This window comes from Camponotus vicinus, unplaced genomic scaffold (genome assembly GCF_025532165.1).
Source record: "Camponotus vicinus isolate PSW18456_S1 unplaced genomic scaffold, iyCamVici1.0 SCAF_14, whole genome shotgun sequence".
NCBI lineage: Eukaryota > Metazoa > Arthropoda > Insecta > Hymenoptera > Formicidae > Camponotus > Camponotus vicinus.
Window position 1 is genome coordinate 9,122,604 of NW_028141950.1, and position 19,539 is coordinate 9,142,142.

A 19,539-nucleotide genomic window follows, 5' to 3' on the forward strand; every position below is an offset into this window, starting at 1 on the left:
TGTAAAAAAAAAATAATATCGGTTGTGTTATAATCATCACGAACAACAATTACACAATCGCAATTTTTTGTACAATTGTGTAATGTCTTTTTCTTCACTGCAATTCTGATAAATAATTTTAATAAAGCAATGAATTGCATTTGACCTTCATTATTTATATATTTATTACACAACAGAAAATCTTTGTCTGTAAATCTGCTTTATACATTTGCGACACATATAAGCAGTTATTTTTTAATAATGTAAAATATATATGTAGTACCACCATGAGACCGTTTTAGGAATTCTTGTATTGTACATTGCAGTAATAATAATATTTGTAATTTCTGTAATTTCTTATAAGCATCAACACTGTAGCAATTTGGAAATATTTATTTTTACTTATCGGTTTTTACTTGAGCAAAATGTATAAACGGGACCTCTTGGTATTTCATTTATTAATCTATTCATTTCTTATAAACTAGTACTCATAAGCTGTCGTAATTTTTTCATTAATATGCCACGTTCCATTCCACCAATTTTAAAAGTTTACCATTTAAATTCTCGTATTCAAAGCAAGAGAAAGCTCATAAAACTACGATTTTTAGAACGTTGTTTGGTAAGTGTCGTAGTTGAGGGATATTAATCGAACATAATTGCAATTCATATAAATGTTCTAATTCACGCACAAATTTATTTAAAAAATCTTGAGCAATATTTATCATGGAAAATGATTTGTTCGGAATTTAATATGGATATTGCTACTACAAGAAGAAGATAATGATTGAAATAATCTTGTCTTAAAATTCTTTTGACAAGTGGAACAGAATAATGAAAGCCATGTTTTCAATTCTAATGCTTTCCAGTGGAGTAAATCTTGTACATAACGCGGCATACGATGCATATATTTTGACAGTTTGATTGTCATAAGCCTTCTATGAATGACATCAATGACAGCATACAAAGAAAACGGAAAAGCTCGAAATTTAATATCAAACTAGTAATAACATCTTTTTCGCGACACCACCATTCACGCAATGCATTCTATCAATCCCAATTCCTCCGATAAAATCTGACATAAGATTTGAAAAAGCAGTGTGTTCCTTTATACCCAAGACAGGATTATCGGGACTTGCTCTATTAGCATATTCAATACATTCATTTGAAGATCTTAAATTTAATTCATTTTCGTAACGATAAATATGTACTGAACCTCTTGGAATAATTGAAACGTGAAAATTTTGACCTTTACAATAACGTGAAGTGTAACCATAGTCTCCATTAAATTGAACAAAGTTTAAAAACTTACTTTTGATTGGCAGATCAGCAGTTTCCACTAATAGCACACTTCTTACAGTTTTTAATTCGATATTATTACAGAGGAAATATTGAACAGACTCAAACAGAGAGCACCAAATAATATTGATAGGAAGTTGCGTCTATCTTTTATACTTCTTTATCCCGACTTGATTATCATATCCTTAAGAATAATATGCAAAAAGTTTCAATCATCGCTCATTATTTATTGAAAAATTATTAACAAATGAACTTTAACGAAATATACTATTTCTAATGTAATTGTAAATATTTACTTTTTTATTGATGATGATGATGATATCTTTATTCGTCCCCTTGAGGATTGAAGGCTCTTTTTCGAGGAGCGTACCCGAACCTCTTACAAACCTTTCACATAAAAAGAATACAGAATCCACAAACCAAAATAAACGGAAGGAAAATAACAAGAAAATATAAAATAAAAATAAAAATAAAAATAAAAATAAATACAGTATAATCTAATAAACCACAGTGAAAATAAAGATAAAGGAAAACGGAGAAAAATAAAAATAAAACAAAAAGTAAACTAAAAATAAAAATAAAAATAAACCATAAGCATACTGCAACAAACATAGCACCTATGCTGTGATTCGCCGCGCAAAGAAGACACCGCCTGTCCAACAACCGCTCGCTTTGCTTGACACTAACTTATGACTATCCTCGGCTTATGACTGCCTTACATTCTACCTTACAAACTACCCTATCTAACCTAACTCAGAGAGAGAGATCTACCCCTAACTTTTCGACTTCCGGTTCCACATACTCCACATATTCTCCTTCACTCCACACACCCCCCTTCATTCACCATACCCTCTCCTTCCACCTCTCCTCCATACTCCCCCTTTTCCTTCTCTCTTTCACTCTCTATCTCCCTCATCCACCATTCCCCTTCCCCTTCCTGACTCAAGATCTCTTCCATTCTTTCCCACCAATTCCCCTCTTTTCCTCCTCCTCTGCATTCTCCCAGTACATGCTCCCTTGTCTCCTCTCCCCCCCCCACACCGCCTACACTTCCTTCTTTCTTCTGACTCCCAATATCTCGCTCCTCTCATCTCGTTATTCAACCTAAATCTTATCACCCTCCTCCATCTACTCTCCCCCCATCCCTTTTCCAGATATGCCGGTATTCCCTCCTCCTTCACCTCCCCATACCATCTATTGTACCTTGAATCTCTAATCCTTTCCCATCTTTCCTCCTTTTGCATCTCTCTATCCCTCTGCTCCCACCCATCATATACTTCTTCTCCCCTTCCTCTTTTCTCCTCCATCTCTTTCATTTCTTTTCCCCTGTCCTCAAAAATTTCCTCCTCTCCTCTTCCCACGCTGTCATTTCCCCTCCCTCTCGTATCTTCCTCTTCATTTCCTCAAAGCATCTCCTCGCTAAGCCTCCGCCTCTCCCTTCTTCCAGTTTCTTTTCAAATCCTACTGCCCTTTTCCCTGTCCCTATCCTAAACTTCTCCTTCCCAGTCTCCTCCCTTACCATATACCCCGGTGTGCACCAATCCACCCCTAGCGTCCACCTAATCCATCTTTCCTGCATTGCCTCCACCTCTTTCCATTCCCTCCACCCCCATATTTCTGCACCAAATTCTATTACCGTTCCTACCAACCTCTCACACAGCCAAATTCTTCTTTTCCAATCTCCCGTAAACCTCCTTTTACCTATCCCCCACACCTGTCTTATCACCGCCCCTGCCTTCCTTACCCTGTCTTTCACATGCGCCTCCTGTCCTCCGTTCCTTTGCATTTTATATCCTAAATATGTGAATTCCTTCACCTCCTCTATCTCTTTCCCCTTCCATCTCCACTTTGCCGTCTTCCTCCTCCCTCCTCCTTTCCTGAACCTCATAACTTTCGTTTTCCCCACATTCACCTCTAACCTTTTCCTATCCATATACCCCTCTAATTTCCCTAACATGTGTGCCATCCCCTCTTCATTTTCTGACAACAGCACCATGTCATCCGCATATGCCAAGCAATATATTTTTTCCTCTCCTAGTTTCACACCACCCTATCCTCCCCTTCTCAACACCTCCTCCACATCCGCTAGAACTAGGTTGAACAAATACGGACTCATTGGACATCCCTGCCTCACTCCTCTTGCCGTCCAAAAATTCTCTCCTATTTTCTCTCCTATCTTCACTCTACTCCTTGTCTCCCTATATACCTCTTCTATCCTACTCCTTAATCCTTCCCTAACCCCTCTCCCCTTCATTGCTTCCATTAACACCTCCCTGTCCACCGAGTCAAACGCCGCCTTTAGATCCACAAACGTCGCAACCACCATTCCACCCTTCCGCTTTAGCTGCCTATTCACCAAAAAATTTAGAACATAAATATTGTCTATTACTCCCATCCCCTTTCTAAAACCTGTCTGATTCTGTGGCACCATGTCTTTTTCCTCCATCTCTTCCTTCAACCTCTCTGTTAACACTCCCACATACACTTTGTATAGCGTTGGCATCAACGTTACCCCTCTGTAGTCCTCTACCTTCATTCCTGCCCCCTTTTTCACTAAAGGAACAATTATTCCATCCTTCCACTGCTCCGGCCACCCTTCTCCCCTCCAGACCCTGTTACAGAAGCCCCAGATCCACTCCTCTATCCTTTCTCCCCCACACTTCCATACCTCGTTTGGCACCCCATCCGCCCCCGCCGCCTTCCCCTTTTTCAACTTCTCCAAAACATACCTTACCTCTCCTCTCCTCAGATCCTCTTCTCCATCCTCTGCCCTCCTTCCCTTCCCTCCTCTTAACACTCTACCTTCTACCCCTCCTAACAACTTCATAAAGTACTCTCTCCATTCTTTCCCTTCTATCCCCTCGTTGATCCCCTTTCTCCTTTTCCTCTCCTTATTAACTATCCCCCATACCTCCCCTTCCGTCCTTACTTCCTGCGCCTCCTTAATCCATCTCTCGTTTTCCTCCCCTCTTTTCCTTTTACATAACAACTTGTATTCCGCTCTCTCCTTCCTATACCTTTCCCCCTCCCCTTATTGATTTTCTTATTTTTAATAAGAAATATTTAATAAAATAAAATATTCAAATAAAATAAGAAAAATATTTAAAAGAAATAAGGAAAATATTAAACAACAATAATTTTATATTATTAATATAATGCACTTTTATAAATCACTGACAAGAAAATAATCGCAAGTATCCCACTCCGATTTTGATGAATATGGCTTTTGATGACTACACTTTAGATATGATGTAGGTGTATCTAGTAGAGGCGTGCAAATCTGCTCTCACTCCCGCTCGTTCCCGATCATTGAAATATATATTAACTGGAATGAGCGCTGGGCCTGTCGGTGCGTGACGAGAGAGAGCATGTCAAGGTATCGCTCTGTCCTTGTTTAATACAGTCTGAGTCAAAATTATTAAAGTCTTTATTAGCTACACTGTAACTTATATATTTCAGTCTTCCCGACAGCGAGACTGGATTCTCGAGACTCAAATTATCGGGAGCGCTGTTATCGAGAATAGAAGCTCGGGAACGAGCGAGTCCCGATAATCTGAGTCTCGAGAATCCAGTCTCGCTGTCGGGAACAAGCGGGAGTGAGAGCAGATTTGCACGCCTCTAGTATCTAGCTCAAGGAGATATAAGATAAGAGATACGTATTTTTTTCATACGTGTCCATACGACCATTAAGAAGGTGAAGCAGCCTCTTGAAAAAAAATCGATTTTTATATTTCTGACCGTCAATATGATAAAAGATACAAACGAAAGTTTCGAATAAAAGTTTTATGGTTTTGAATATACTTTATAACAGTGTAATCAAATTTTTCGAAATGTCATTTTTCAAAATCCCTCCCCATCTCAATTTTGAAAATTTTAAAATTTAGTTTACAGCAAAACTTAAAGCACATTTAATGCAAAATTTAGCCCTGTATGATAAAGTTGTTAGAAAATGTATTTTTCAGAAATACTTCTATATCGTTATATGCATGCGCCGTATGTGTTTCATGGCATTCGCTATTCATGGCGACACTTTTTTCTTCAGAATCTCACAGAGATAACCATGAATTATCAATAAATAATTTATATATTAGAATTTTTTCATATTACATATTTATATTATTTATGTGTTTGTAAAATATTAATGTATATGTCTTTCTTACGAAGATTTTCCAAATTTTATAAAAAATAATAGTATATTTTTATCATATAATTTTTATGATAATTTAATAAACACTTAAATTTTTAAAAGGCATAGGTACATAAAAACATAAACAATAATACAAATTTTAAAATTAATACATACGTAATATATGCACACTTATTTTCACTCAATCGTAATAACGAAACCTCTAGCATATATTATATATATATTAAATTACTAATTCAATCTACGACGATGTTTGCTTTTATAGTAAAGCTTACTTTCGTTGGACGCAGTTCTAAACTTACATTAATATCATACTTTCACTTTTTTTAAATAAGCACATTTATTTTCGTTGTAATAAATTATCATCTATTAATATTTAATTTTAACTCATATTTTTCGAATCTGTATATCTTCATAAATTTTCTTTTTTATGAGGTCTGTATTGGATTAGTTCTTTGAAATTTTTCGAATTGGCACCAGATTACTAATGACTTATGAAAAATATGTCTTTTTTTGCTTATTTATACATATTTTTATAATTTTACTTCTAACTATCATATTGGACCCGTCAAAGAGACTTTTCCTTTTTCATCTAGTTTCAGTTTTAGTGGATAAAAATATTATTTTAGTGAATAAAAACACTAATGCCCGATTTCACAAACCGTGTTTAACTTTAATCTTAGTTTAACTCACACTTTGTCTCCTTCTAACTGTTCCTTTAGAAAGAAACAAAGAGTGAGTTAAACTAAGATTAAAGTTAAATGCGGTTGGTGAAATCGGGCATAACTCCCATACGAGAGATTTAACCCTTTGATTGGCAACGGGAAGTATACTTTCCAGCTTTCTTTTTCATTTTTATTACATAAAATTTATAATTTGTCGAAACCAAATATGATTTTATGTTTCCCTGATACTAATACTTACTTTACAATCTCTTATAGTTTTGTATCCAATTGTTCATTTATAATTATATTCTAAACAATTAATGTAATTATTTATAAATAATTCTGTAAAAATGTGATTTTATGAAAAAAATTTGTTTTCTCGAAAAATATTTAATATTAGAGGCTGAAATTTTACCGAACTTTCTATATACAGGGTGTCCCATTTTAATGTCCCACCCCAAATAACTTTCTTATTTTTAATTTTAGCAAAAGATGTTTCAGACAAAAGTTGTATGGTTTCAAGGGGGACATAAGGTGGTGTCATTAGTTTGACCTTGAATAATTGCTTCAAGGTCACGTGAAGGTCACCGTCAATTTTTTAAATGGAACCTCCTATTTCTTATTGCATATTCTTGTAGCTTATCTCGAGGGCTTTCCAAAACACTATAATAAAATATTTTTCCCTCAAGTACTTTTTGAGTTATAAGGCTTGAAATCATTTCTTAATTTTACATAAATCGTAAAATATCTTGTAAAATATTCATTTTTCAATTATCTTACCTTAATACTTTTATGTACAAAATAATGAGAGGAATCAATTGGTGTAAAGGAAACACATAGTTGTTTCGAAGAAAAAATATGTAATTTGCAATTAACAATTACATATTTTTTCTTAAAAATAACTATGTTTTCTTTACACCAATTGATTCCTCTCATTATGTTGTACATAAAAGTATTAAGGTAAGATAATGGAAAAATGAATATTTTACAAGATATTTTACGGTTTATGTAAAATTAAGAAATGATTTCAAGCTTTATAACTCAAAAAGTACTTGAGGGAAAAATATTTTATTATGGTGTTTTGGAAAGCCCTCGAGATAAGCTACAAGAATATGCAATAAAAAATAAGAGGTTCCATTTAAAAAATTGACGGTGACCTTCACGTGACCTTAAAGCAACTATTCAAGGTCAAACTAATGACACCACCTTATGTCCCCCTTGAAACCATACAACTTTTGTCTGAAACATCTTTTTCTAAAATTAAAAATAAGAAAGTTATTTGAGGTGGGACATTAAAATGGGACACCCTGTATAGTTCATTCTTTATACCGGCCAAAAGTATATTACCTTTATGTTTTTTGAGTAAAACTTAATTCAAAGTGCATATAATTTAATTAATTTTTCTTAAATTGCTGTTTTCATTATTTATTTAATGAAAAGTCTGTATTGTTCAGTTACTTATATGCGTACTATTAACATATATTTGGTTAAATAAAAATATATATGCACTTTGAATTAAGTTATTCTCAAAAAAACATAAAGGTGATATAATTTTGGCCCGCACTGTATATGTAAAAGTATAATATATTATCTAATATATTATTTTCTGCAAATAATTATATGATATACATACAGTGGTAATATATTATGATATATTATAAATATAATCATTCTACATATATCAAAGTACAATTTTTTGCAGAATTAGATAACCCGCAGGTTAGATTTTTTAAATGAACAAATTACTTATTTTTATGAATATAAAATTTCTTTTTTCTATACATATACAGGGTGATTCTAAATAACTTTATGCTTTTGCAAAAACATAATCTTGACCGAATTCTAAGACGATTTTTCCTTTGGCAAAATTTCGTCCGAAGCTTAGTTTTTGAATTATTAAAGGAAGTAGTTAACGTATGACGGGTCGAATACAAGAAGCAGGCAAGGGTGACGCGATTCACCGTCAGACGCGGGTGCTTACGCGGGGCGCCTGCTGCGATCAGCTGGTCGCTATACACATACATACACACATGCGAACACATACATTCTCTCTCTGTCTGTCTGTCTGTCTGTCTCTCTCTTTCTCTCTCTCTCTCTCCCCCCCTCTCTCGCTCATTCGCTCACTCACCTGTTTTTTTTTTTTTTTTTACAAGAGAGGGGAAAATGCATTTTATGCATACCCACCGGTCGATCCAGTGAGTTATGTGGGACTCGAGTACCAAGTCGAATTACCAACTCGGTACTCCCTACCCACTAAAAACCCCTCTCTTTTCACGAATTTCCTTTGACACACTGTCCCTCTGACTTCCCGAGATCTGTTTTCACATAACGTCAAAAAGTAGTTATTATTACCTTGTTCGATGACTTTTGATGTATTGCTGTAATTGCTTGAAGGAGAAATGAATTTTCCGATAGATCGTACGTTCTCAAATTTAACGTAGATATCACGTTGCAAAAGACAAGAAATCCACACTAAATTATTAACTGAAAGTTTTTCTCCTTTCATGAACTGTATTCTTGTATAAACTTTAACGTAATCACATTTATTTACTCACTCGATGAGACGAGAAATTTACTAATGACTCTCACTAATCACTATTAATCACTGTCGAATAATAACTGTTGGCGATTAAAAATCACTCGATGAAAGAAACACGCGCGGACACGTTACTACACGACGCGACGACGCGACAATGCGACGATAATTACTCGGCGACTGCAAGCAGTTTTTTGTCATGGTAGGTTGCGGTAGGTTAAGGTACTACTGGCGCAATCGAACGCAATCATGTGTTCGATTGAAGAATGCGGTAAACATAATAAACATTTAACATATTAATATTATTATTATCATGAATGTGTGTGATATCCATACATCGTATATCTATTTAAAAATTAATTAGATTAAATAAGTGTTTTTAAAATATTTATTACTTTTACTATTATCATATAAAATATTAATATTAAATATTTATTTAAGATAATAGTAAAAGTAATAAATATTTTAAAAACACTTATTTAATCTAATTAATTTTTAAATAGATATCATACGATGTATGGATATCACACACATTCATGATAATAATAATATTAATATGTTAAATGTTTATTATGTTTACCGCATTCTTCAATCGAACACATGATCGCGTTCGATAGCGCCAGTAGTACATTAACCTACCGCAACCTACCATGACAAAAAACTGCTTGCAGTCGCCGAATAATTACCGTCGCATTGTCGCGTCGTCGCGTCGTGTAGTAACGTGTCCGCGCGTGTTTCTTTCATCGAGTGATTTTTAATCGCCAACAGTTATTATTCGACAGTGATTAATAGTGATTAGTGATAGAGTCATTAGTAAATTTCTCGTCTCATCGAGTGAGTAAATAAATGTGATTACGTTAAAGTTTATAAAAGAATACAGTTCATGAAAGAAGAAAAACTTTCAGTTAATAATTTAGTGTGGATATCTTGTCTTTTGCAACGTGATATCTACGTTAAATTTGAGAACGTACGATCTATCGGAAAATTCATTTCTCCTTCAAGCAATTACAGCAATACATCAAAAGTCATCGAACAAGGTAATAATAACTATTTTTTGACGTTATGTGAAAACAGATCTCGGGAAGTCAGAGGGACAGTGTGTCAAAGGAAATTCGTGAAAAGAGAGGGGTTTTTAGTGGGTAGGGAGTACCGAGTTGGTAATTCGACTTGGTACTCGAGTCCCACATAACTCACCGGACCGACCGGTGAGTATGCATAAAATGCATTTTCCCCTCGTAAAAAAAAAAAAAAAAAAAAAAAACCACGGGTAAGTGAGCGAATGAGAGAGAGAGAGAGAGAGTGAGAGAGAATGTATGTATTCGCATGTATGTCCGTGCATAGTATAGCGACCAGCTGATCGCCGAAGGCGCCCCGCGTGAGCGCCCGCGTCTGACGGTGAATCACGCCACCCTTGCCTGCCTCTTGTATTCGACCCGTCATACGTTAACTACTTCCTTTAATAATTCAAAAACTATGCTTTGCACGAAATTTTGCCAAAAGAAAAATCGTCTTAGAATTCGGTCAAGATTATGTTTTTGCAAAAACATAAAGTTATTCAGAATCACCCTGTATATATATGTTACTCTAGATCAAAACTCGTTTGCGCAGAACCTTGAATTATATAACTATGGAGTTCTCAAAGATGCAGTAAATGTTTTCGGAGTTTTATAACTCGTATTTTTCGTAGTTGTATGCATACTTTTATTCCTTTTTTATAGGGTATGTATTGGAAACAGCTCTTTGAACTTTTTCGAATTGGTACCAGATTACTAGTAACTTATAAAAAACATGTTTTTTTTGCATATTTATACATACTTTTATGATTTTACTTCTAATTACTATATTGAATCCGCCATTTTCAATTTTTGATATTTGATATTTGATATTTGATATTTAATATTTGATATTTGATATTTGATATTTGATATTTGATATTTGATTTTTGATAATTGATATTTGATATTTGATATTTGATATTTGATATTTGATATTTGATATTTGATATTTGATATTTGATATTTGATATTTGATATTTGATATTTGATATTTGATATTTGATATTTGATATTTGATATTTGATATTTGATATTTGATATTTGATATTTGATATTTGATATTTGATATTTGATATTTGATATTTGATATTTGATATTTGATATTTGATATTTGATATTTGATATTTGATATTTGATATTTGATATTTGATATTTGATATTTGATATTTGATATTTGATATTTGATATTTGATATTTGATATTTGATATTTGATATTTGATATTTGATATTTGATATTTGATATTTGATATTTGATATTTGATATTTGATATTTGATATTTGATATTTGATATTTGATATTTGATATTTGATATTTGATATTTGATATTTGATATTTGTTATTTATAATCAGCGACAAAAAATATAAAAATGCAAAATATCACAGATATCCGCTAAGTAAAAAAAATTGCACCAGAAAGGCGATTAAATTATTTATTGTCATAATATAGGATAATATAATTGTTATAATATATAAATATGTAATATGAAAATTATAATATATAAATTATTTATATATAATTGTTATAATATATAAATGTGTAATATGAAAATTATAATATATAAATTATTTATTGATAATTTATTGTTATCTCTGTAAGATTATGAAGGAAAAATGTCATGAAACAGATACGGATGGCTCATACGTGTAGCGATATAGAAATATTTTTAAGAAATGCATTTTCTGAATACAACTTTATCATTTATGGCTGAATTTTGCATTAAATGCTTTAAGTATACTTTAAGTTTTGCTATAAAAAAATTTCAGTTTTCAAAATTGGGAAGGAGAATGGATTTTGAAAAATATGACACGAAGAAGGGAAAGGAGATTTTGAAAAATATGGTATAAAAAATTTAATTACACTATTATAAACTACATTCAAAACTTTTAATGGAATCGAAAATTAGTCACGCAAAAATATCCGTTGGACACATATTATGCTTGTAATGAATAAAATTTTAAATTAATAAAATTCCTATAATTCTTGATTGTGTAGACTTCTGAAGAAAATTTTGTGTAAGAGAGATAGAGTGAAGACGGGATAAATTTTTAAACGGCGATGTATATAAGAATATGATTTATATGAGAACTTATAATCACTTGTAAAGAAAATTTTTGAGAACTGTACCCCAACTTAACACTAGGCACATTCAATGTGCCAAGTGATTGGTGGAATGAAATAAATTTTCTTGACTATCGAATGGACTTGAAATATTTGAAATACGCTGAGATGTATATTAATTGTAAAACTAATCAAATAATGTTATATAAACAATAAGAATTAAATATTCGAATATTTATAATAAATGATTTATTAATGCCAAATTTTTTCAATTATTCTCGAGAATATACAATAATAATTGATAATAAATTTCTAGTATCAGTTTCCTCATTGATATAAACATACATATATTCTTGTGCGTATATAGGAGAATATATTTTTCTTGACTAAACTCTATAATATATCATGATATTTATGTAATTTTATTTACTTTTCTGTCTGACATCTCTTATTTTGAATATTACAGATTTATTATTTATGACTTATTTAAATATTCATAATGTATTAAGCACATGTATAAAAAATGTGTAAAAAAATAATTCTTTTAACAAAACCATATAATCAATTTAGAAGTATAAGTATTTACAATTATCATAAATTACATTAAAATGCAATCATTATTATAATTCACATGTTAGAAAAAAGTGCTAAGGAAAAAATATTTAAAAAAATTAATATTTAAAAAATATATCTCTCTGTAAATTTGCGATCATCTTTGTACTTCTTTAACGTGTTGAAAGATCGTGAGACACATCGTTTTTCGCTAATAAATCTAATAATTTACTTAACGTTAAGACATACATCTCTCGGAGATAATAAGATACCATATTCTCTTTCAAGAATCTGTCTTATCTTCATATATCGATAGCTTAACGAATCGATGCCAAATTTATCGAAGATGTCATTGATATTTACCGAGATATTTTCAATATCAAGGATATTGGCAATGACTTGGACGACATGATCAATTTTGTCGTCGTTATTTGTAGATTTGTGTTTTTCGGCTATTACCGTAGACAATAATACTGGGTATGGTTGTTGGAGAAAAACGTCTATGGTCTCAAGACAGCTCGTCATACGTTGCGGTAAAACATATCTTATATCAAAATTTTCATTCTTCACTGTATCTGTAAAAGTCAGAGCATTATGTAGTGATATCGAATGTAAGAGAAATAGAGTGAAGACGGGATACATTTTTAAACGGTGATGTATATAAGAATATGATTTATATGAGAACTTATAATCACTTGTAAAGAAAATTTTTGAAAGATAATTTTTGAGAACTGCATCCCAACTTAACACTAGGCACATTCAATGTACCAAGTGATTGGTGGAATGAAATAAATTTTCTTGACTATCGAATGGACTTGAAATATCTGTAATACGCTGAGATGTATATTAAATTGTAAAACTAATCAAATAATGTTATGTAAACAATAAGAATTAAGTATTCGAATATTTATAATAAATGATTTATTAATGTCAAATTTTTTCAATTATTCTCAAGAATATACAATAATATATATATTCTTGCGTATATAGGAGAATATATTTTTCTTCATTAAACTATATAAAATAGTTTACTCAAGCAAGTTTTCTTTAGTTATAGTCTCCAAAATAGTTAATATTAATTAAATCAGATGTGATAGCTAAGGCGTAATAATTACTATACTGGATAACGACGGACACATTTCTTAGCTTATATCATTACGTCTTTAATAAAGCTTATCTGGATGCTTATCGGCGGCGCTTTCTCTACGAATTACTTCGAATGTATTTATTTAATTTATTCATGTATTAATTTTTTATATATGCGACTACACATTGACACACATATTTTCGTTAATTGCGTTTAAAATATTGTGACTGTTTTTTCATCTGTTTTGTTTTGACGTCCGTATATCAGATCTGGTCACCTTTGCTTCCGAATTTATATTTACTATATATTTCGACTCGTTTTTTCTATTCAAATTTTTATACGACATTAAAAAGTGTCCGGAGAGGATTGAAATGTTTGTCAACGAAATTTAATTTATTATTATACGTTTAATATTACGTTTTTCATCAAGTTGTAATATTGTATTTTAATTAGTAATTTTGTTTTTGTAATATTGTTTTTAAATAGTAATTTTTATAATATTGTTGCGTCCCCGTGTTCCTTCCCTGCGGATTATTTGGTCACCCGTGACGTTCGGCTGAAGATCGTCTTCGAGCACGTCAAGAAGAATGTTGACAAGACGAATGACAGTCAAGTTGGAATCCAGCTGTCAAGCTGAGCGGACGCGTTTCGATCCGCGGCTTATTAAATATCGTTATTCTGTGTTCTCCGAGTTCTGTGTTCTGTTATTAAAGTTCCCTTAATTATTCAAACCGTGTCATTATTTACGAGTGCGCGGGTGCCGCGTAATTAGCGTGTGCCGATCGGTTGTGTCGCGCGCGTTCGATAAATATCGTTCCGCGGGCGCAACCTTTTATCCCGGAGGGGCCCCCAAAATGTTGCGCCCGCGGAACGATATTTATCGAACGCGCGCGATACAACCGATCGACACACGCTAATTACGCGGCACCCGCGCACTCGTAAATAATGACACGGTTTGAATAATTAAGGGAACTTTAATAACAGAACACAGAATTCGGAGAACACAGAATAACGATATCTAATAAGCCGCGGATCGAAACGCGTCCGCTCAGCTTGACAGCTGGCTTCCAACTTGACTGTCATTCGTCTTGTCAACATTCTTCTTGACGCGCTCGAAGACGATCTTCAGCCGAACGTCACGGGTGACCAAATAATCCGCAGGGAAGGAACACGGGGACGCAACACTATAAATAATGTATTTTTTGCGAATACCATCCCCGTTTGGTTCTCAGCCTTTTTGTATTGCATTTTTTTATTTTTATTGCATGAACCTTTGTAAAGCTTGATTTTTTATATTTTTTTGTTTCCATAATTTAAAAAATTATTTTATTATTTTCAAAAGATTAGAATTAATTATCAAACAAAATTTTATTTAAATGTTAAAAATTTTATCAATATATTGACTTTTAAATTCATATAAATTTAGATTTTTATATAATATTATTATTTTTACATTGATAATACAGAGTCAGTTGCAAGAAGCAGATCATATAACATCTATCAGATTCACCTACTTTGCTTTTTCTAACTAACCAATCCTAAAATTTCGTAGGTGTAATCACAAAATTTATTTTCTTTTGTTTAAAACCACTATGTGCTAATATGTACCAATATATACATATATACAATATAAATGTATTATTTAATTTTATATTATTATTACACATAAATAAAGTAGATACTCGAGTGTTACGTTCAGGCCCGAGGAAAGATGGGCCGAAGAAAGGACGTGACACTTGTATCCCGAGAACAGGTGCCTTAAGGGCAGATGTCTCGGGTCGAGCGAGTCTGCGGGAGGCCCAAAAATAGGTCAACGACCGCAAGGGTCGATCTTACGCTATTTCTGGTCCAAATGACCGCTCGACGGTCCCCTTTTGGTAAAGGAATTTAATCCTTTTTACCCGGGACGGGACCAAGTGCGATTCAGGAGCGTGGGAGAAGTGAGGGATCAATTGAGTTAGACGCGAAAGAATAAATTTAAATGAATTTATTATACATTATAAAGAAAGATTATATAAAAATTTTAATCATAAGTCGATACGGTCTAGTACATGATTCTGTAACAATATTAAGTGAGTATGTATGTGAGTGTGTGTGTGTGTGTGTGTGTGTGTGTGTGTGTGTGTGTGTGTGTGTGTGTGTGTGTGTGTGGGCGCGCGCGCGCGAGACGAAGAGGATCTATTCAAAATCAGAAGGATACCTTTCCCGGAAGTATTCTATGTGAAATGCTATGGGGTTATCGGTAAAGGGGGTGAAACAGGGAATGGAAATATCGGGAGGAGCGGTGCGGAGAAAAGCCTTAAGGCTAGGAATGTGTATGGGGCCAGGTCCCAAGGTGAAAGTACCTGGGAGGATGGGATCTGTGTATTCAGGGTAGGTTAAGAAGAGAATCGTTGTGGCGGTTCGATCACGGAAATTGATCCAGGAGAAAATAGGGGGAGGAAGAGCGGGAGGAGAGAAGAGATGAGAATCGGGAGTTGCTTCGTGGGCTGGAGAAGGAAAAGGCGACAATTGCAGAAATTCAGGCGGATGGTCGGGTTCCGTGTGGTACACGGGAGAATAACTAGGAGCAAGGGTTCCAGGAGACAGATACGGGGAGTAATTGGGAGGAGAGGTTTGAGGGGGGAGATATGAGGAGTCTCGCGTATTTTCTTGGATGTTACCCAAGAAGATTCGGGTGATAGGAAGATTCGTATTTATTTCGTTTAAATCTAATATAAAAGAAGGGTCAGCTACAGCCCGAGCCAGTAATCTGCGGGTTTGGCGATTGCGACGGTATCGGAGTCGCTTTGCTTTGGCTCTAGTGGATTTCCTCGAAACGGGTTCCACTAGGGAAGCGATTATAATAAGTAAAGAGAAGAAAAAGGAGGGAGATCATAAACAAAAGAAAAGACTTACTATTTGTTTCGGAGAACGCGATTGCGGTTAGCGCTGGCTGGTGGTTGTTGCTGGGCCTCTTGGCGTCGGGAGTGACAGTATAGTTGCACTGTTACTTAGCAAACGCGCACAGACTCGATGGAGTTACTGACTGTTTTTGTTAATACAAATAACCTCGAGATTTTTGAGTAGTGACTGAGTAATACAAAAATGCTGAGATACTGAATGAATAGCCGATTAAATAACTGATTAATGGAGACTTGAGTATGAAGAGTACTTAAGAAGTGTGTGCATTTGTTCGAAGTTCGCGTTTATACAGGGTGACCCATTGTAACTTAGGCAGCCAAATAACTCGAAAAATAAGCACACTACGAAAAAATGTTTAGAATCAAAATTTTGTCATTTCGAGGGGGACGTACAATGACGTTAAAATGAGCCCCCCACCCCTCCCCCTGGGCGGTGAGGGGGGGCAAGTTTGAAATCTTAAATGGGAACCCCTATTTTTTATTGCATATTCGGAATCTTTGGCTAAAAACACATACAATTTGTCTGAAACATTTTTCTCGATTCATGATAGATGGCGCTGTAATCGACGAAATTCAATTTCTTCGATTTCTCTTACTGAGAACCCATGCTTACGATTCTGCAATAAATTAACAATAAAAATACCACGTTTTCATTGTTAATACTCGAAATTAGTCTTAAAACAAACTTCTCATTATTTTTTATTACTCATTAATTACTTCTCAAGAAACTGCTTTTAGCGTAACCCAGGAACAACGTCGTGGACGTAGCAGTTTTCTGTTCCCTTCGGGGTGCTTGATTAACGTGAGTCCCCTCGCCTCTCACAATTCGGGGTGCTTGAACGTGTGGTAACCCAGCCAGTGAAGGCAAGGTCGTGTGGTGATCCAGCCAGTGAAGGCAAGGTCGTGTGGTGACCCAACCAGTTAAGGCAAGGTCAAGTAGTGACCCAGCCAGTGAAGGCAAGGTCGTGTGGTGACCCAACCAGTTAAGGCAAGATTGCATTGTTATCAGCTCTCTCCGCATGGAGGAGATGCTCAAAGTGTGCACCATTATTTTCTAAGGATAACAGTAATCGACAGCGAAAGTTACGTTGTACATTTTCTAGCATTAAAGGAGTTATAGCTTCACAAGCTCTTCTTATTCTTTCCATCATATTCAATCTTGTCGTTGGAGCTTTACTATACACTGCATCTTTAACGTATCCCCATAAAAAGAAATCAAGGGGGTTCAAATCCGGTGATCTCGGAGGCCACAGAACTGGTCCACCCCGCCCTATCCACCGATTTGGGAACCTTTGATTCAAAAACATCCGTACAATACGAGCATAATGAGCAGGAGCACCATCTTGTTGATACCATAAATTTAGTCTAACTGCAAGGGAAACATTCTCTAGGTATGCTGGCAAATCATTTTCGAGGAATTCTAAATACATTGGACTATTAATTGGACGTTCAAAAAAATGAGGTCCAATGACTTGGCCATTGCAAATGCCTACCCATACATATAAACTCCAACGATGTTGATTAAGCACCTCACGATACCAATGTGGATTTTCTGGTGACCAATAGTGGCAATTATGCCTATTGAGATTACCATTGCTGATGAATGTTGCTTCATCACTGAAACAAACATTACTAAAAAAATCTGGATTCTGATCTAACATCTCAAGAGCCCATCTACAAAATTGTACTCTGAGTACGTAGTCGGCCTCACTTAATTCCTGTACCAGAGTAATATGATACGGATGGTAATTGACTGATCGTAACAATCTATGTGCCGTAGTTTGAGGGATTCCCAGTTCTCGTTCTATTTGACGGGTACTAATATGGGGATTTTGATGAACCATAGCCAAAACTGCGAGCAATCTAGGGTCATTATTATTATGAAGTCTATTCCTTCGCCTTTCGCGATGAAGTGGATTATTACGAGATCTCCTTTCAATGTTTATAATTTGTTCATCAGTAGGATGGCGGCGATTTGGGAATCGCTCCGCATAAGTACGGGCAGTAAGTCTGTAATTTCTACCACATTCGCCAAAGGTTATAAGAATATTGACTACTTCTGTAGGCGTATAATTTGCCATTTTACCAGAATTTTATCAGAGTACAAATGTTAAAAAAATACATAAACACTTGTGACTTTGGCACTAAATGGACAAAATTTTGGAGGGATACTTAGAGGAACTCCATCAGATGGAAAGTCCAAAATGTCTCGGTACTTTGGACCATTCAAGTTGCCTAAAGGGCAGGTTACGCTAAAAGCAGTTTCTTGAGAAGTAATTAATGAGTAATAAAAAATAATGAGAAGTTTGTTTTAAGACTAATTTCGAGTACTAACAATGAAAACGTGGTATTTTTATTGTTAATTTATTGCAGAATCGTAAGCATGGGTTCTCAGTAAGAGAAATCGAAGAAATTGAATTTCGTCGATTACAGCGCCATCTATCATGAATCGAGAAAAATGTTTCAGACAAATTGTATGTGTTTTTAGCCAAAGATTCCGAATATGCAATAAAAAATAGGGGTTCCCATTTAAGATTTCAAACTTGCCCCCCCTCACCGCCCAGGGGGAGGGGTGGGGGGGCTCATTTTAACGTCATTGTACGTCCCCCTCGAAATGACAAAATTTTGATTCTAAACATTTTTTCGTAGTGTGCTTATTTTTCGAGTTATTTGGCTGCCTAAGTTAAAATGGGTCACCCTGTATATCGTTTTTGAACGTTTACCCTCTCCTAGAGTGAGGACCCAGGGAAGTTAACGAATAGAAACTCTCATTAGATTTCCATCGTCTCTTCCCTGCCCCCTCTTATGAGCGTTTAGAACAAATGTAACAAATCAGAATTTTATTACATTCGTTCGCGAATAGGAGAGCATCTTCCAAAACGGGGAGACCTAGGATTCTTAGTATCGGAGGTGGTAGTAATTTATGTCTTGCAGGATGCGTCTGCTAAAGACAAGGGATGACTTTTACTACCCCCTTGAAATTAAGGTGGGTACGTGTGTCACGTCGCGACATCCGGTCACTCGCGTTTTCATGAATAGTTTCTTTTACTTTCTATAGCTTTTTGGATTTTATGAGTTTTCAAGTGATCGGAAAATATCAAATTCGGCTGACTGGCTGGCGCCTTGACTGTGACCGGATGCTACTCTTTATGATTTTATAGCCTGTTAATATCTGGCTGTCGTTTTTGGAGCACATACTGAGAATCCTATTCCAATTTAACTGACATTAATGATTTTTTGAAAGTCATGCACGTGTGC

At 34.5% G+C, this 19,539-nt stretch overlaps 2 protein-coding genes across 2 annotated transcripts in view; one reads left to right on the plus strand and one right to left on the minus strand.

The window, feature by feature from the left end:
• The window catches only part of LOC145965734 (proto-oncogene tyrosine-protein kinase ROS-like), a 313,112-nt gene that overhangs the window by 221,121 nt on the left and 72,452 nt on the right, over positions 1–19,539 (plus strand). The window lies entirely within an intron of this gene.
• Positions 16,723–17,549, minus strand: LOC145965417 (uncharacterized). Its single transcript, XM_083088951.1, has 2 exons — positions 16,999–17,549; positions 16,723–16,898 (listed from the first exon to the last, which is right to left on the minus strand). The coding sequence occupies exons 1-2, from the start codon at positions 17,327–17,329 to the stop codon at positions 16,891–16,893; spliced, it is 339 nt and encodes a 112-aa protein (XP_082945077.1). The 5' UTR covers positions 17,330–17,549; the 3' UTR covers positions 16,723–16,890.